At 44.5% G+C, this 19,849-nt stretch overlaps 1 protein-coding gene across 9 annotated transcripts in view; it reads left to right on the top strand.

Annotated features, from left to right (window-relative positions):
- The window catches only part of ZMIZ1 (zinc finger MIZ-type containing 1), a 346,051-nt gene that overhangs the window by 175,451 nt on the left and 150,751 nt on the right, over positions 1-19,849 (top strand). For all 9 annotated transcript variants that reach the window (XM_035330680.1, XM_035330686.1, XM_035330677.1 and 6 more), the window contains one exon: positions 11,483-11,593. In XM_035330680.1, coding sequence (XP_035186571.1) covers positions 11,534-11,593 — 60 coding nt within the window. In that variant the 5' untranslated portion in view covers positions 11,483-11,533. The remainder of the gene's footprint in view (positions 1-11,482; positions 11,594-19,849) is intronic.

Genomic DNA, 19,849 nt, shown 5'->3' with positions numbered 1-19,849 from the left:
ATGGAAAAGGAAAAGGAAAAAAGGTGCCAAAATGCAGCCACTCAAGGATGACAAAAATCAAGAGCTAAGGATAAGAAGGGAGAAGTTGAGCAGAAACAGTTTTGCTCTGTGCATGTTTTGAAATTCTCACAGCAACATGTCTCTCCTTGAGTTCATCAGAGTGAGAACGTGGCGTATCAGTCTGCCTTCAAAGTACAGCCACAGCTGTATGTGCATCTTTGAAAGGGGAGTCTTGTTTCCCTTTTGGAAGAACTGTGCGTTGTTTCAAATAAGTCACTGCACCTCCTCGTGCCTGCTCAAGGCTTTGCTGCACTGCTCTGCCAGCTCTGTATGCGTGTCACCAGCACGTCATGTTTGATCAGAATGAAAGTAGCTCCAGCGTACGTCTAATCAGGCAGGGGTTCAGAAAAATTTGAAGGCTATAAAGTTGACCTCTGGAGTGTGTAGCGTTGCCGCTGGGAACAAAGAAGAAAAGTGTGTAGCTTTTTGAGGTCTGCCGTAATAAGCATTTAAACAAAAAATAAGGAAGGGTATGAGTAGAAGAAAAGAAAATGCCATCTGGACTTAAACTACTTTAATCCAGATGTCATCTGAATGCATAGTGTAAGTTTATCAGGTTAATTTAATTCTATATCTGGAAGTGTAGCTGAATGTTAGAATTTGTCTTGAAATTCCAGAAAGAGTTTTATATATATATATATATAAGATGTTTTATCCTTAACGTTGCAGTAGTACTTACACCGAAGATTTTATTTTATCGCTGCTCATTGTTTATGCTAAATGAGCATGTTGAAGCCCCGGTTTGCATTGTGATTTGTGCGTTAGACACTGTATGTGCATTTGGTGGAGATAGCATCTACCCTGAGGAGCTCTCGATGTAATTGGAAAGCCAAAGGAGCTGGAGAAGTGAAGGGCTGGGAGGTTGTTAGGAGGAGAGCTCAGGTCTCTCTGTTCGCAGGGCTGGCTACGCCCTGCGGCTATGGGAAAAAGCTTCTGGGCAGATACTTTGTAATAATGATGTGGTATGAAAAACACAAGACAGTCTAGGTATCTTAATTTATGGACCACAATGTAAATAATTCATTAGGAACTGCATTTCTGTTTACATTGTCTGTAATAAAGATGGGAAGTTGGCATGCTTCAGTTCATTCAAGACGATTTCCACTGGCAAGGGTTTTGAAGCTCACTCCCTGGCTTGTTCCAGTGGAAGCAGCAGTGGTGGTGCAAGGAAGCGTGCCTTCCTCTCCTTAACAGGGCTACCACCTCAATTCCTAGCCTTTTCCTTCTCAGTTGCCTTTGTTCAAGCCCAATTTAGCATTTGTATAGTTGCTGCTTTCAAACACTTGAGAGGATTTTGAAACACCTGCTCGGTGTCGGTGTTGTGTTCTGCCAAGTGCCGATCTGGATTTGCTGACCTAGGGTGAGACCTAATGGAGGTATGGCTAACCGAGACGTGCTTTTAGAAGAAATGCTGCTCAAATCTGTTCCTGATTATGCCAAGAGATCTGTGGACAGGGCAGGTGACATCTTCTAACAGGGAATTCATCAGACTTCTGAAAACTAAATTATCTGTTAAGATTCTTGTTAGAGTGAAACTTATTGCTTGGTACATGTAAAATTCTCTTTATTTGTCTGTTAAGTAGGTCTGTGATGCTGGCAATTCTCACAGACCAGTTTCTAGATATAAAGGTCATCCCAAGCGATAAGATAGTGAGAAAACAGAAGGCGGCAGTGCCAGCGATCACTGGTGTTTCAGTGAAAATCTGTCCTGAGGGCAGCAGACTTTGCTCCGAAAAGCTCCTGCAGTGCTCTGTGATCTAGGTATCTCGAAGAGCGACTACCTCACTGAATTATCGGCACTTAGAAGAAAAGCAAAAGCTACCTTACAGATAGTAAAACAGCAGGCACGTGTGCAGCTTTGACTTGCCTGGAGTGAAGGTGCTGCAGTTGGAACTACTTTTAGAATTGCACTGTTTTCAAAATGAACTATGGGATGTGAAAAATATTTCTGGAGTTCCTAAAAAAGTTCCAAAGGCAATGAATCTGTCGTTTTGGTCACATTTCGGGTCCTTGAGTATTAACTGTTGAAACTAACATACAAAGCAGTCGCATTTCAAGTCAATATTGTGTTCACGTAGTGCTGCACCACAATGCCCCAAACCCCTCTCCTTGAGAGATAAAGTCATTTGTTTTGCATGTCCAGTCCGAATCGTTTTACTCAGACTGTCAGCAAGGTTTCTTATCATTTAGGAATTAGTAGAGACTTTAAATACCGGACATTTGTCTGCAGGGCAATTCAATAAAACCAAGTATCTCGGGTTTTAATGCATTTTCTGCAGGTCCAGAAGGATGAGTATGGGACGGCTCTCAGATCAGCTGTCTTAAAATGAAGATAAAATACAGAGCTCACCAAAAATGCAGTTTTGTTGTGCCTAGATGTCTGATACCTTTAGTTTAATTTTGCTATTGAAAAGAAGAAATACAAAGTGTGCAAACACAGCACTAACTTGTCATAATTGAACATAAGTTGAGAGTTTGAGAGAATCTGCATTTCACTGAACTCTGAAAGCAGTGCAGAAAATGTAATTCTGATGCCATCAAGTACTCTGTTTCTTTGGCTACAAAAAATCATAGCCATCTAATTTCTACCTTCTTTCTTCAGCTATATTTAGCCCTTATAGGTTTTGCTGGTCCTCCTGGAATTTATCTTGCTTCTGTTCTGGGGAGTTGGGTAAATCTTTACTTAAATTTCATCAGAAGAGACCAGGATGATGGCAGATATCAAAGTTATTAGAGCCCGTGTCCCAAAGCAGCAGTTGCGTTGCTCTGTTCTCCAGAGACTTTGTGAATTGAGGTAATGCTTTTCTTCTTCCTCCTCTCCTTCCCCGTCCCTGAGTGAGTGTCTCTAAGAGTGACACGTTCCCTGGTGGCTTACCAGAAATTACTGGTCTTGGGAGCAGTTCTTTGGTTCTCACAGGGCTGAAGAAAAGGAGAATAAATCTTATGTTTATAGGCTTTAAAGAGAAATTACAGACTACTTTAATTGATTATATATGCATTCTTCACAATGCTAATCTTGCTGGAAAAAAAAAAAAAGTTCAAATCTATCCTCATTCCTGTGTTGGGTGCAATGCAGTCTGGGGATGGGGGATTGTTATGTTCTTCCTGAAGCCACCAAGTCATGGGGAATTTAGCTCATGAGGATGCTGTATCACAAGAAGAAATTGGCAAGTTCCTTCAAATGCTGCAGTTCAACTTCCAAAACATGCCTAGTTTCATCAGATAAGGAAGAGGGCATTCAGTGTCAGAATGCAAATCCTTCTCATTTCTAATTCACAGTGGATTTGAGATGTGTCTTGCTAGGAGCTTTTCTTTGGGGTGGCCCAAGAGGTTTTGACCTAGGTTTGTTATATAGCAGCTGTCTGGTTCGAGAGAGATGTTATCAGAGCTTGGCAAATAGAAAATAGCATCTTCACTTTCTGATAATTTATTGTTAAATTGATAAAAAATATTTGCTGCTAGTGCCATCTCCCCTCCATCTTTCTTTTTCTCCCGAGATCATCCGTTTACAAATTTGGTTGTTCCTGTTTCCTCTGGACCTTTAGAAAATACTTATTAGTTTGTCTTCTATAGCTCATCTTGCAGGTTCGAAGCAAGTACCTTGGATGAACATGTCCAAAACATTTGGCTTTCTTTTGTAGCTGATTATTGTCCAGCAAGACCAGGGAAAGGTTTGTAGTTTGTACACATTCTTTGTAGACAACTCTGTGTGCTCAGCCCTGAAGATGCGTATAAGCCAGGTGATCCCAACAACACCTCGTGCCTCTCGCAGCATTCTGTAAGCAAACACAAAGAATTTCCCACAAATACATTACGCTTTACAACAGAACCTCTGAAAGGAGCATGCTTCTGTTAGGTAAGTAAGTGCACATCACATGCCAGAATGCAAATCCTTTTCATTTCTTATGCTCACCTGATTTCCTCTGCACTGAGCCCAAAGGGTGAGGAAGAAATGCTAGATTCCCTCTCATTTTAGGAATTTGCCATTTTTCCATGATTTTTTTTTTTTTTTCAGTGTTACTTGAGTGATCAGGGTTATGAAATGGAGTGCAAGACAGCAAGCTTTTAGGGATGCCTCATTTGCTTGCAGCTGTCCCGATGTGGATTTGCGTTTCTTACCTGCAAGCTACAGTACATTTAATAAACCCCTGCATCAGTGGATGCTGCTGTGGAGCTGTCAATGTTTGTTCTTGCAGATCGGTGCTGGAGTGTGCAAAGCCTCCGAGAGCACCACCGCGGCTCTGGCAGCCCTGGCTCTCCAGGAGCGCACTTCCCAGCACTTGTGCCTTTAATTTTGTGTTATTACCTCTCGCTGCTATAAACTGCGGTGTATCCTTCCCTCCTTGCTCTCCCTATAGATAACGAGCTGACAGAGCTGGGTGGGATGCAGGGAAACTAACCGTGTAATACAAGCATGCAGCAGGGCGATTACGCGGACCTGGGAGAAGCACAGATGCTCTCCGGGGTCTGCAGAAACCAGTCATTTTGGCCGGAGGGGCGGGCTGCCAGCACAAGGGAGGACAGTTCCTGTGCCTTCTGCTGAGCGCTGGCCACCAACCAACTTGCCCAGACCCGAGGGAGCGCTCTCCTGCGCCAGAGATGCAAAGTCATTACGTGCCTGCGGTCCTGCTCATGGAGGCTTATTTTTATTTTTGTACTTTCAGCATAGGTCTTATGAGAGCGCTGTGTGCGCTTCCAGCCAGCCCTGCCACCTTGGCTTTTGTAATCAGGCTGCAGATGTGCTTCATGATTGAACAACTTCTGCGCACCGCTGCTCCTCCTCCCAGAGGAGTCCAGCAGGCTTGCTTATGCAAGCTGCCATGCTGCCCCTTTTTTCTTCGGAAAGCATGTGTGGGTTAGCTTTTGTGTGTTTCTGGCTGGCTGTTCATGCCTGCATATAGCGGGCTGCGTATCTAAAACTGTTCCCAAGCACGCAAAAAGCCTCCTTAGAGCCAGGCGCACGGGCAGCGCTCGCAGCCGCAGCTGCCCTCGGTTCCAAGCCCCCGCTCCCACGAGCTGGCGGCGTGCGCACCAGGCACACGCACACTCGCCTTGCCTCGCTCAGTCAAAGATGATAGAAAGTCTTCTGGGGATTATTGCACATTTGTAGAGCAACAATGGAGAGCAGCACAGCACAAATATCTATTCTTCATCACCCAGCGTAACAAACGTTGCTTTGTCTCACATCTGGCCCCTTTTAATGGCTCAGAGCCGATAGCAGTAGCAGTTTAGCAGCTTCTGGTAAATAAAGCTTTATGAAAACGACTTCCTTTTTCAAGTGTTTAATGATTAAAATGGCCTTTCACCTGACATTTTACGCCCTGCTTTTTTTTATATATATTATTATTATTTTTCCCAGGTACTATGTCTAGCAGGGGAAATAAAACAGTTGTCACAGATAAATATTAAACTTCGTCCGGTTTTATCCCTGACAGGAGACTAGCATGGCAGAGGCTCTTGGCAAACGCGTCTCTGCCACGGCAGGCTGCGGCGCGAGGCCATCGGCGGGGGACGCGGTGCCCGGGGAGGTGCCCGGGGGGGCGCGGTGCGGCCCCTCGCTGCCCTGGGCTCGGCCCCGCCGGGCGCTTTCCGGCTCCCCGCACTCGTGGGGCTGCCGGGGGCGCGACGTGGCCCCTCCCGCCCGGGCGGTGCCGCGGCCGCTGTCGCCCCCTGCCGGCAGGACGCGGGGCTCCGGCCCGTGGGCACCCCCACCTCCCCCCCGGGCAACCTGTTTTTTTTTGTTTTTTTTTTTTTTGACCCGTGTAAAAATTGAAAGCCGGTAGCTCAGTGCTGTTCCTTGTGTGCCGGGGTGCTCGGCCGCCGCGCGTCTCCCACTGCCGCTGCGCTCCCTGCCCAGCACATCTCCTGCAGAAGGTCTTCCCTTACCTCTCTGAAAGGGAAAAATCAATACAAGGCACAAAATGAATGTACGTGTTTGTTTCCATTTGCTTTTACTCTTCGTAGTTCCTCTATACCTTTAAAAGGACTATTTGGGGAATTGTTTTTCATAGCGAACACTTTGTTCGTCTCGCTGCTTCCAAATCTAAAAGTAGCACGCGATGCGCCGAAGGGATTCCAGTCAGCTGTCACTTGGTGACGTTCGCCTTTAGGTAGCCCAATGGCATATGGTTATTAACCACCAGACGCACTAGCATGTTCTTGGCTTTCCAAGTGGGCTCTCCAGCACACTCAAAATAGCCTCATGGTAGCAAGGATTTGCTAACTTGTTCGCTAAGATCTCCATTTGTCAAGAAGTTGAGTCCTTGCTCAGGATGGCAGGTGACAAATCCTCTGCCAGCTCCTCTGCCGTGGGGAAGGAGGGAAGCAAGGGGCAGGTGAGAGGTGGAGCAGGTGTGTTCCTCTGAGCATCCAAACCCAGAACTAAAATCATATTTACTTTCGAGTTGTGGTGTGTTTTCTGTAACGTCAGCACTTCGACATAGTGCTGAAATGTTGGGTTTTTTTGAAGGGCTGGTAGAGAACATGTTTTACTAAATTGCTCTTCCCAGACATGTTACTGGAAGTCCAGTTTCTGGCAGAGTCTTTGTAAAGTTGTAGCTTGAAATTTCAACCAACACAGTGTAGCAGAAGCTTGTGAAATTCCCTTTCAGCCACTACACAATTTCATTCTTTTTTAATATTGGAGAGTGCTTTGTAGTAATGGTTTGACAAAAAAGGATTCCATACACTTAGGGTTAAAAAAAATGTCTAACAGGTCGATACATCTGCTCCTTTAAAAAAACACATTCTCCATTTTTGAGACATCATAAATATGTAAATGAGGGCTCTTTAATTACTGCCTAGGGCTATAAACTCACATGCTAGAGGGGAGGGAAGAAGGAAGGCAAAGAATAATTCACTTTTTTTTTTTTTTTTTTTTCAAGAGCGAGGGAGATTGGGTCTTTCCCTCAGAAAAGACAGCAGAAGAATGGGGCTTTTTATTGCTGAATAACCAGAAGGTGCTGGGAACACTTCTTTTTTGTTTATCCTTTTGGATGGAGTTAGCATATAAAACAGTAGCGGACGACCTTTCTGGCTAATGTGTGCACGAAACAGAGGGGATTTGTTACGAAGCACCCCGTACAATTCCCTTCTCTATCCTGTTCTGTCAGAGCCCTTAATCCCGATCAGCAACATCCCCTGCTGTCCCTCGAGCCACTTGCTGTGTCTGAATCTTAGCGTGCTTTCTGACGCTGATGCGCCAGGGGTGAGCAGGAGAGCCGGCAAAGGCATTTTCACTCGTGACCCGATAAGCACTCGGCACTTAGCTGAGTGCCAGTCTGCTCTTATTCTGCCCTGCCGGCCTTTCTGTATCTTAAGCACCGTTATTTTTGAGTAAGGTGATCTGGCTGCTACTTTGAAAACCGTATGAGATCAGCAGAAAAGGCACTTTGGAAATTTCAGGATGTGGATGTGCCCGTGGGGATCTGGACCGGTGTGTGGTCGTACCGCTGTAGTAGGTGTAGCTACTGGAAATGTAATTGTGCTGATATTTTTCTCTCCGGACAAAATGATCTGGTGTAGAAATACTTATTTTGCCATGGTAAAACTCAAGATCCATATGATAATTTTCACTTTCCATGTTTAATCTTATAATTCTAGCTGAAGTCTGTGAAAGAATAATTTCCAGATAATAATGGTTTCCCACGAATGAGCTCCGCTTGTATTATAGCAGAGATGACTTAGACCCGGTATGGTCACTGAAAGGATTTTCCTAGTTGATGCTCCTGTGATGTGTCTGAGAGGGAGGTACAAATGAGTCTGGAGTGTACGAGGAGGGATCTTCCAAACGCAGCCCAAGTGTTTGTGTCATTGTGTGAGGCGAGCCCTCCTACGTACAGCTCGGGTTGTTTGCTTCAAGCCAACGTCCCCTGGCCAGGGGCATGGAGGGAACAGGGACATCTCTTCAGGAGAAGAGGGCAGACGAACTGGGCTGGTGACAGGGCTGTGGAGGGATGGGGGCTGCTTGGCAGCACGGGTCGGGGCAGGGGAGGAGGCACAGCCAGAGAGTGGTGTGGGAAGTGCACAGTGGGATGGAAGTGAAATGCTTCAGGCTGCCGGGGGAAGGGTGAGTCAGAGAGAGCTCTTCGGTGGGAGCCACCGGGTGTCGAGAGCAGAACTATTTTCGAGTCTGGATTTGATCAGCTTACAAAAGACACCAAGTGACCTGTCTGGAGGAGAGCGGGGGCTCCCCTTGGCCTCCAGGTGAGCTTGTTTGACAGTCTGTACCCTGCCCTTCCACAAAAGGCGTTCAGGAAACCTCTGCGTGTGGGAGACGTGACAATTTGGACGAATACAAGGACAAGCTGCCATTCAGGTAGCTGACAGCAAGCCTCAGTTTTGCTTACGCTTAACTAGAAGGTGCAGAATTGGGGTATTATTTTACATACAGTCATGAATCAATGCATAAGATTGTTTGTTGGCGTGAGTGGCAGTACACAAAGGCAAGTCGTGATCATGATCATTTCTTCATGTAAAATCTCTCTGCAGTTTCCCAGCCCCAAATTGTTTTGCTGGGAACTCCAGAGGCAGCTCCTGATGTGATTAGCCCTGTCTCTGAGCACTGCTGTATCTGGCTTTACTTGAGAACTGTGTTTTCTGGCAGTATAGAGTGTGGCTATGTATCTGTTGCGTGGGATAGATGCTTTTTTCAACTTGGCTCCCTGTTTATTTATGTGGCTGCATGTAAGTGAGGAGTTTATATTGATGATGCCAAAAAAGTACAAAAATGGCGTTACAAAGTCAACCAGAAATACGGTATTTTGCTTGTTCATTCATTAAGCACAAGTATCCTGATTTGTTTATTAAAAAAAAAAAAAAGAAGAAGCTTCAGTTTGCATTTCTTCAACTATTTCAACAAAAAACCTATGTGCATGTATACGTGTTTGTTTTCAACATGCTCTCCTCCATCTGTCCTGATGGTCAATTAAAATGCAGATAATGTGTCCCAGCTTGTAAGATGGATCACTGCTGAAGTGGTGTCATGTCTGGGCTAGCTTATCTCTTGATAAATACCTCTGCTGTCCACTGAGAGATTAAACTTCATGACTGCTGAGGTTTGTTTGGGGATATGCAGGCAGATAAGACTGTCTTATTTGCTTTTAATAAAATATATCAATTTACATTTACTAAAGAACGTTCGGATGGTGTTTGCTGTGGAGAAGGTGGCAGTGGCATAATGAAACAATAATAGTGGATGTGAAACGGCCTTTACCGTTTCGTAAGTATTACAATTTATTGACAGGAGTGCTTTGCTGAACCCTCTTGTCTCTAGAGCGGGGAGACGAGGAGCTTGAGCTGCTGTTGTAAGACCTCATTTAGCTGTCTACCAGAGAAGATTTCTTTCTGAGTCTAATCCGGCAGGAGCCGTGGAGGAACGTTATCAGCGAGGCTCAGAAACGTGTGGGACGCCGGGCCGCAGAGGCCGCCTGGCCGTGGCAGCTGTGTGCTCGGGGTCTCCTCCTGCGGTGGGTGCCACAGGCGCTTGCCATCAGGAGATGCTGTGTCACGAGAGGCAGCAGTGGCCAGTATCTCTGATGTGACAGGGACCTGGAAAATTAGCCATCTTCTTTTCTCAGAGGAGAGCTCTGCTGTGGCCAGCCCTCTGAAGAACAGAACTGCTCGGTGCCCTCGGAGAGGCTCGCGAGGGAATGGTTCCTGTGCGAGCCCAGCTCCCTGCTTGTGCTAGCACGGAGCTGTAAATAAATACAGGGTTTGGATGTGTATTTGTGAATCGGTGCCTGCGGCTCATTCTTGAGCAGGAGGATGCAGCTTCTTGGACTGTGCCGCTCTGTGGCAGTACAAGGATGTGGGCATTTGTAGGCAAAGCCTGGTTTCATGTTCCAGTGTGCAGTATTTATGGTTTCATTTCCATTATAGATGCCATGAAAGTGATTGAAACAGGCGAGTATACATATGTATGTGCGAAGCATCTCTGTGCCCCTCACTGAGAAGTGAGTTCTAGGAAAAAGCACTTAAATCTGCTCAGCTTATTAAGTGCAGGCTGGAGTCCCATGCGATTCTGCCTAAAACATAAATAAATGGAAGTTACAGTGCAGAGGGTTTGGTAATATGAATTATGGACTAAAACTGGTGATTAGTTGTTGGCTTCTCTCTGTATGATCTGCTGGTGCACTGCTATAGAAAAAGACAGATTAAGGCCTGGGAGGGAAGGGGCACCAAGGGTGCTCACTTACTCTTAGCTGCGTTTCTGTGCGCTGCTCCTGGTACAAACTTGAGTGGGCTTTCGTCCGTCCCCACCTCCGGGGCGGTAGAGCTGAGCCCTGGGCTGAGGGTGAGGTGCTCGGCATGATGCCCACGGCCCAGCCTCCTCCCTGCCCTCAGGTATCTCTCCAAGCTCCAGGCACACATTATTACCCCGTTACCCATGTGTGAGCATGCGACACGGCGTGGTGAGGCACCTGGCCCGGCAGAAGGACTAGTGATGACACGGAGCAGGGCTGCTCCTGACGGCCGGGTGCTCCCCGCACTGTGCCGCCCGCGGGCCGGCACGACGAGGGCGGCTGGGACCATGGGTGTGCTCTGCAGATCCTCCTAACTCCTTGCCATCGCTCATCTGATGATTTCCTACAGCTGTAGCAACACGAATTCAGACTCCTAATGCCACTCTGAGCCTTCATTTCCATTTTCTAGTTTGTTTGTTTTTTAAAGTCATAGAGAAGCTTTAATTTGCCTCAGGCTGCGCAGCTTTGTAGAGATGGGACTGAAGAACAGAGGACGTTTATTCAGAAGTAACAAGTAGCTTGTTCAGCTACAGATACGAGAAGAGCCCTGTTTTTTCAGAGAGCAGGAGCTGCTCAGCCCCTTGGTGGGAGATCCAGCATCTCTCTCTCAGACGCAGGGTCCCGCTGGGAGGCTTGGCTGAGTTGTGAATCCCAGTCCCTCGCTCGCTGTTGCTGCAGCCATTTCAGTGTCGTTAAATTGATCTACTAGTTTTAATATCACAGGACAGTCCAAAGCGTACCTGTTGCTTTTTTTTATTATTATTTTTTTTTCAGTACACAAATCCAGGGAGTGCATATAATTTCAGGCAAAACAAAAGAATATGTTCTGTGTTCCTTTTGGCCGTATAATACTCTGCCATATCTGCTTCATTTAGTATTTCTGGGAGGTGTTTTCTCCTAGAGGAAAATCAGGAAGAATTCCCATGTCTTTGGCCTTGCAAATGCTAGACTGTCATCATAATCAGCGTTATTACTGTTATTAGTGCTATTGCTTGCAGGCAGCTTTGCTGCATTGCTTTAGTGCCATTTGTGTTGCAGTTCTGTAACAGGGGCCTTGTCGGCACAGGATCACCTGGAAGGTTAAATCTCCAGTAGATCTCAGGGTCGCACTCGGTGTAGAGCTGATAGAAGTGCACAGACTGTGCTCAGTGATCTTTATTGTCCTTTTTGTCTTGCAGATCGAGGGATTTTAATGGCTTTCAGGTAGAAGCCAAGTGGAGACAATCAAAATGAACTCTATGGACAGGCACATACAGCAGACCAATGACCGGCTGCAGTGCATAAAACAGGTAAGCTGAAGGTGGACATCATTACTGCTAGAGCATTGCGTATTGTGTGGCATGGTGTTTTGAGCATTATGGTTTCCTGTTGCCTGATGAATATCCTGGCCCTTTTGTGGGGAGGAGACCTCGAAAGCTAAACTTTCCATTTCACCCTTCTGAGGAACCATCAACCTAGAGTTTCACTAATGCAGTAAAATTATGTTCACAACCCATTTTCCCCTGTTGCCTGAGCAGTTTTCTCTGGCCAGCTACTTTGGCCACGAAATATTTAGAGGCTAGAGTCATGCTGTTTCAGTTTTATATTTTTATTTAACCAAGTTAAAAATCTCCATGACTACTTTTCCTCTGGGACATGTGCTTTTTTTTTTCTCAAGGGACTGCAGCACTTCTCTGTTCATAGATTTCTGTGTGTGGTGGATACAAAACACCCCAAATCAAAGGAACTGGTTTAAAAAAAAAAAAAAGTATGGGAGTGGTATTGGCTCAGTATAGATTTCTAAACTTTTTATCTGTTTCTATCCTCTTAGCTTCAGCAGTCTCCATTATGTTGTCATGTTTGCTTACATATTAGTAGAGGTTTATGATATCTAGAATGTGTTTTAATGCAAAGAACAGAAAAAGCGTATTTGTTTGCAAGTCTAGTCATACAGATGCTTTGGCAGGATATGAAAAAAGAATAGAGTTTGTACTGCAAACAGCTGATTTTCCCTCCATGTTTCCTTTATATGAAAAGATTTTGGAGTAAGTCGAACAAAGGCAGTTCATAGGTCAGGGAGCAGAAATAGGAATCCATCCCTGCAGAACTGCTGGTCATAATCCAGCCTTGGCTTGGGTGTGTAGTGGCTATTTTTTTCCCCTAAATCTCTCTCTTTCTCCCTCTCTCTCATTGCTCTGTGCTGAAAGTTAATGCATCTCATGGTACTTTAGAGGCCTGAGGGAAATGAATTTGGGGATTTTATCCCAGTTCCTTATCAACTATCTGATTCAGAAGAAGCATGCCCTTGGCTGGCACAAATTGGTGCCCTTTTTGGCCATCCTACCCCAGAGGATGAAGAATGAAGTGACTTGCAGAACAATTTAACCTTCCAGCTGTAAGAACAAGACTTCAGATCAAGTGGAGATAAATGGGGGATGCTGCTCAGTTCCGTCTTCTAGAGCTGACAGGTTCTGTACATAGAGAATTTGTATTATTTTAATAAGATAAAAGAATATCAAATTACATTTCTTACAGTATTAAAGAGATATTTTTGGCTATGTAATGGATGCTCTGTCAGTTAAACCACTAACTTCATTTATGCATAGTGCTGGTTTACCCAGACATCTAGGACATATTTCTTTGAAGAGGAAGGCAAGGTTTTCCACCATTCATGGAACATTCTCTGTTTTGTTTGATCCTGTCTGGAAGCTCAGAGGCTTCTGGTGGACAGGGCACTCACAGTTGCTCTGTTCTGCTGACAGTGCAGGATGCCCCGTGGGGAGGTATCCTACCTGGCTGTGGCTGCAGCTTCAGGCCCTCGTTTCCTACAGAGGCCCAAATCAGGGAGTATCAGTGCTTTTATTTTCAACTCATGACAAAATATAGTTAAGGAAGCCAGTGGCTGGCCACCAAAAATATATGGCAGAAGCTTTTTTTGTGTGAGTTGCAGTACTTGAGGTTTTTTCTGAGAGGAATGACTGTTGTTTGCTTGTTTGCTTTTTTTTTTTTTCCCTGAAGAATTTAGCATAAATATTCTTCCTTTTGTTTTTTTCATAGTTCTGAAATCTTGTGCTGTTATCTTTGCTATACTGGAGGAAGGGACAGAAAAGGACTCTGACTAGCTTTTTGGAGGAGACTCTTCTGTCACATGGTTATAACTTCTTAGGTTGGAGACATTTTACCTTGTTCTCTGAGACAGTTCGTTAGCCGGTAAAATTCATGTAGCACCACAGCAAGGCATTGCCAGTTCACCCACAGAGAACTGGACCACACACTGTTAAAAGCACAGTCTGGTTTGGGGAGCGAAGCAGTACCTTGCATGACCCTATCAATATACCCTCACCAATTTGGGGGCATTAGCAGCAGGGGCAGACAAAAATCTGCTTGCATTTTCTTCCCCGGCCTCCAGTCTTTCCCTCTTCATTCCCTTCCCAGCCTGTGAACAAAACACAGCGCTGTTCTGAAAAGATGAGTGCTTCCAGCTGGGTTAACACAGTGGCAGCGTGGAAGGTGCACTGCAGCAGGGGCAGAAAGCCACCCTTCCTCGGCACCCTGCATCCACCCTTCTGACACTCTTGTTGGCAGCGCACAGCTCACGCAGTCAGACCCCACACGGCTTGTGGCCCTGTGTGCTCCGCACCCAGCCCCGAGGAACCTATCTGGCATGCACATGGCTGTATCCCAGTGCCTGGTGAACCAGCACAGGGGCAGCGCCGGCTGCTTTCTTCCAGCTCTCTGGCTCTGGAGACACCCACAATGTCCTTGCTGACTTCTCTTTCAGGATCAAGGTTGTGTTTTACCTTTATCTTCTTTTAGCGTTTCCCAACTACAGAACCAAACCTTGTATATGATCAGCTAGTTAGGAAATGAAGCGCGTGTGTGTGTGTTAAGAACTGTTTCAGAAGAGATGAAAGGGCAAACTGAAGAGGTGGCTGTGTATTTACGCTTTTAAAAAAAAAAAACACAGACTTCTGCGGAAGGCTGGAACAGCTTGTGTGGTCTCTTTGTAGCTGATTCCCTTACTATTTCTAAGTGTATGTGCTTTAAAATCAAACACATTTTTTTCAGCGTTCAGGGGAAAAAGCCAAAGTAACAGTCTTCCCGTAACACATGCAATTAGTTTGTCCTGACACCAAGGACTCCAGGGTACACTGAAGGAAGCTACATCTTCAGGGTGCAGGCTGTTTCTCCTGGATTTTTTTGTCAATGCAAACCAAAATACAAAAGGATTTTGTGCTCAGCAAGGGTCAGAGGGCTCGGGTGTGGGCCTGACGGGCTGTGGTGACAGCCTGCTCACACGCCCTGCCCCGGGGCCCTGCGGCAGCATCCAGCTCAGGACGGTGGGGCCCTCCTGGAGCCAGGGCCCAGGCCTTCTGAGGGGGCTGGCCGGCCCCTGCCTCATAGCGAGCCCCAGGGAGCTGACCCGTTTTCGTAACCTGTTCCTCACAGCTGAACAGTGATGCAGCTTTGTTCACACACCATCAGTTGTTTTCCTTTTGTGTTGTGAGCAAGTACCAGCAAAATCTGTAGGTTGCAGGCCGCCCCCTCTCCCTGATGGGTCCAGCTTTCAAAGCTTCAAGCTGTTTTAAATCTAGGGACTTCTAGATTTGTTGTCTCTCTTTGCTGGCAGTCATTTTAAAAGGCTTCTACATCTCTCCTATGAAATTCTTGACAGGACAAGAATTCCTATTAAAAAATCCTAAAATCTTCCTATTAACTAAGTTAGTAAGAAGCAATCCCTTTCAGAATAGGTTTGTGATACTTTCCTGCTGTGCTAAGGGCAGTCGTCAGGGCAGGTACTAGAGCTGTGCTAAAGTTGTGGTAACAGGTTAGAGGGAAGTATGTACAAGTGTGTCAGAGGTATTTGGTTGTGGTGTGAGCAGAGAAGGCCAATTCTGTCACGTGCGACATGTTACATCAGGGCACATTGAGCAGTGTATCCTCAGACGAGGCTGGATCATTTGGTGAACCCAGCTTAACTGGAGGCACACATCACATTGCTGATTTCTAGGAGGAGATGAGCATTTCTCCCCTCTTTCCCTCAGGAAGGCTTGTTGAATAGCTGCAGTTGCAATGCTGTGTAATGCCTACCCAGCCATTCAGAGAGAGATGCTGAAAGTTGTAATTGCCATGTGTTTGCGTTGATCTTTTCTTTCTCAGATTGGAAACAGACAGTCCCATTCCTTTCATTATTCAGCAACTTGGTTTTTGGTTGCTCACTTGCAATTCAGAGGAAAATAGAATTCCCTGTATATTTACATAACTGTTAGCATTTAAGCCCAGAGATGTTTGAACTAATCCTTCTTCTTTTCAAAATTATTGTTGCAGACTCATGTAAATGCTCAGCAGTCCTAAACATGTCATTTTAATATATTGTGGATGGGTTAATATAGACAGATATGAAATTACAGCTGAAAAGGTTTTAATAAAGCTTTGTGAAATTTTCATTCTTCATGAATTTTGAGAATTAGCAGTCTTCCTATGAAGGGTGTATATATTTAGAATACATTTTTTTTGGTTATAACCCATACAAGTGTTACTATTTTCTAGCAGCTATATATGAGATATCATATAGCAGGGAACCTGATGGTGAAAAAGACCTTTATTTTCAATTAAGAACATGATATTCAATGGACCTAAAGTGTTACAGCTCATTGGCTGAATGGTCCATAGATACCATCTTGATATATACTTCTTTTTCTTTTCTTTTTCTCACTGAGACCCATAGCTGCAATTCTTTGTCTGCTTTCTTGCTCAGTCTGTTGGAATACTCCTCTGCTAGAGTTAAGTATGTTTAGGAAAAACTGACAGCAGACCAGCTTTCCTGGCTCCTCCAGTCCACTTGCAGACCTGTCAATCAGCATTCCTGCCATGTTAGATCCTGCATCCCGGCAGGCGACTGCTCTGGCTCAGACAGTGGAGCCACAAGGGAAAGAGCAAAGAGACAAAGTGCTGGAAGCACTTCTGGGGGGGGGGAAGCACCATCTTGATGCTTGCAGCATTTGTGTGGCTTGCTTATCTGATGAGATGGCTGAGTTCATGAGATTTCAGTGGCTTGACTGCAACCCATCATCTTCTGAGGCAGGCTGGTAAAGTTAGGGTGGGCACGGTTCTCCCCTTCCCAGTCCTGTTTTTGTGTTATTGCAGCACCTGGCCCCGAGGGCTGAGGCATTGGTATTGTCAACTGTTTTCAAATGAAAATGCGCACATTTTAAATGTACATTTAAAACCTTTAGTAGCCACAGTATTTAGATTAATTTTATTTCTTTTTCTGTGCAACTAGCAAATTATGCCTAATGCTTAAAATTGCCTAATGGTAAATTAAGATGAACACTGGAAAATTCTAGAAATCTATATGTTAGGTCCATGTTGTCGCTTCAGTGTCAGATGAGCATAGGAAGTTCTTCCCGTCAGCAGCTGCGTTGAACTCTGCAGTGAATATGCAACCTAGCTGGCAACCCATCTCTAGCATCTGTCGTACCATTTCTGGCTCTTCCTTCCTACGTGTGTGCTTGCTGCTTGACTTCCTTTATATATGTGAGTGGGTGCAATGGCAAATCCCTACCAGGCATGGCTTGTGCAGCGTTTGCACTTAGGGGCTATTGTACCCATTTGCAAAAGCAAAAGTGGCTTGAAAAATGGTTTTAAGAGGGAATAGTACTGTTAATACCAAGAGCCTTCAGCTGTGCAGACTTATTCCATCATCTGCTGAAAACAACCTCTCCACTGGTGTTGTTAGCTCCTTACTGCTTCTATGCAGCAGGAGGAGGAGCCACTGCCAGCGTGCAACGGGAGGTCACATAGCATGTGCTGTGGGCAGCTTTGCAAGCACGTGCAGGTGGAAAAGGTGTAGGGGAACGGAGGACAGGCTGGCATTTTGAAAACCAGCAAGCTGGTACTAAAGAAAAAGCCTGAAAACTGGAAACTGCAGGTACACTGTTTTTCGTCTGCCTCGTGTTTCCTGATTTGTTACTGTGCTTTGGATGGAGCTTGTTGAGTACCAGTGGAGCGTGTCCTGCTCATTAGTGAAAATTCAGTCTGTTTTCTCACCTTTTTGTAGTTCAGATCAACACAAATGCACAAACTACTAATTTTCGTAAATTCGCCTGTGTGGGCTTAGTTGTTCTTTTTGCTGTTGTCCACATTGTATTTCATCAACAATACAATGCGTAAAGTACACAGCAGCTGCTGTGACTCTTCCATGAAGGGTTTGCCAGATCTCTTTACTCTGCTGATAGACCTGCCTCTGTTGAGGTGGCAGTAATAGGCTTGGAATTCTTATCTTCTCGTTATTTCTCCTGGGCTTTGCAAAAATTCCCATACTGCTCTAAAACTCTTATCTAGTAAAGATGTATATAAGTTTCCAAGGCTGTTTCAAGATGATCCATCCTGAGAAAAAGAATATGCTTATCAACCCTGTCATTCTACACCATTAGGAGAATGAGAGAGGCCTTCAGAATACCTTGGAAGTATGCAATTTCCATATTGCTCTTTGCTATGCAGATCAGGGGAAGGGAAATGTTGAGGCAAGCACAAGCAGTTATATATCACATGGTGGCAGAATGAAATGCTTCATTCTTAACTGACCTGGACTCACCGACACAGATTTTTTCCTCTTCTACTTAATTTGTGCTGTTGATTTCTAGCTGAATAGGATGATGCAAGAGGTACGTACCCTCCCCACAAGTGCATCATAGTACAGAAGTGGTTGAAAAATCAATGGATTCTTTGAAGAACATGGAAGAGGGATCACTGCTTTGGGAGTTTCCAGGAGAGATTTTTCTTCCTGGTAGTTAGAGAACTGACAGAATGGTGAAGGGTGATGGTGCTACTGACAGTTTGACTCCTGAAAGCAAATATTATTTTTTTTTTAGATAGTGTTTCTTCTTTAGCTTTGTGATGTCCAAGAAGGTGCATTTTTTTTCCAGCTCAAAGCGTTTTTGTTGGGTAGAGGCTGCTACTACAGAGTCAGTAAGGCAATTACTCGTAGGTCTTGCCCTCTGTGATACCCCTTTAAAACAGACATCATTGGTGATCACACATGAATAATCAGTTTAAGTCTAGTAGGTTATGGCTTGATACAGATTTTGAAAGTTTGGGTTTCTCTGTTGTTCTTTTCTGACATAAACATAATAGAACATGACATTTCCCTAAATGCAAATTGTACCACTACTGCAGGCAATGGACCTCCCATAATCAGTGATAGTTGGATATTTCTCCTTCATGGTGGCCAGTAGATATCCACCAACAAATATGAAATTTTTTCATATGCCCCACCCTTCAGTCACAGGGCCTTTCCAAAAAGTAACCCGAATTCTTCATGAGGAGAAGTTAAATGAAACGGATTTGTTTACATTAATATCGCGGTTTTTGCTTTGTCAAAGGACCCCCAAAGCAATCCTATTAGGACTTTTCCTTTTGACTCTGAGCTGTCTTAGTAATGCCTAGCTGTCTGGTAGGATCCCTGAGAGTAGCTGAGGTGGATTAAACATCTTCCACAGTGGCATCAGTTCATGCAGTGGTCATTTTAAACAGTCACCTTGAGACTTTTTTCTCTGTATAGATTAAGAGATTAAAATAATAAAGATTAAGTCTGTTAATTAAAAGTGCTATAAAAAGCGCAATCAGTGAGTAAGTAAATTACTCACGAGTCAAAAAAAAATTGGAAAACAAAATATGTCAAACTGAAGACTATTGCTTAATTTTCAAAACGTGTGTTTACTCTCCTGAAATTTAGAAAGTGAAGAAATTTATTTAAGAATTCATTTTTAAAATTGGTTCAGTACATAAGTCAGGGGAATTCAAGGCTGTCCTTTTTTTTTTTTTTTTCCTTTTTGCCATTATCTCATTTTGTACTTGCTTGCCATATTCCTTTCTAAAGGCTGTACCTTTGACAATAGTCTTCTAGTCAAGGGTTGCTGTAATGTCTCATTAATGGTATTTAAAACATCTTGATATGAATGAACTGCAGGAAAAAAAACCACCAAACCCAACTTTTCAAAATGCTGTGGTATGTGCCTCAAACTCTTAAATTATTCACAGCACAGAATTTTCTAGGTAGCCCTCATTTTGCCTGCAGCCTTCACTTTTTCTTCTACTAAAAGACATCATGAAGCTAGAGTTTTTGTAAAGAAGGCAACTAACCAAGTCTGGAACAAATAAGCCTATTTTCACCAATAATATCCATTAACAATTTAAGTAAATATTTAGACTGCTATTTTAATAGTGCAAAAGTGCTCTAAGGGAAAGTGCATGCTTTGAGAAAATTAACATCCTGATATGTTAAGATATTTAGGGCTCAAACTGCTTGCTGAAAAGCATGAGAAGAAAGCTCCTGTATCATTACGCTGCCTGTTGAACCGTTGAAGGAAGCTGAAGAAGCCTCAGCATCTTTGCTGTAGTTGCATACAGAGGGTGCATGCTACACTAGCACCGTACGACAGGGAGATACTAATGGAAGATGACTTGTTTCAATTGCCAAGAAGAGTGAGTGAACTGGTTAGGAAAGCCGATTTCATAATTCAGTTGAGCTGTAATTGCAAATTTAAAGATAGATTGAAGCCTTA

This window comes from Oxyura jamaicensis, chromosome 6 (assembly GCF_011077185.1).
Source record: "Oxyura jamaicensis isolate SHBP4307 breed ruddy duck chromosome 6, BPBGC_Ojam_1.0, whole genome shotgun sequence".
NCBI classification, from domain to species: Eukaryota; Metazoa; Chordata; class Aves; order Anseriformes; family Anatidae; genus Oxyura; species Oxyura jamaicensis.
The sequence above is the reverse complement of the archived record's forward strand: the minus strand, read 5'-3'. Positions and strand labels throughout refer to the sequence as shown.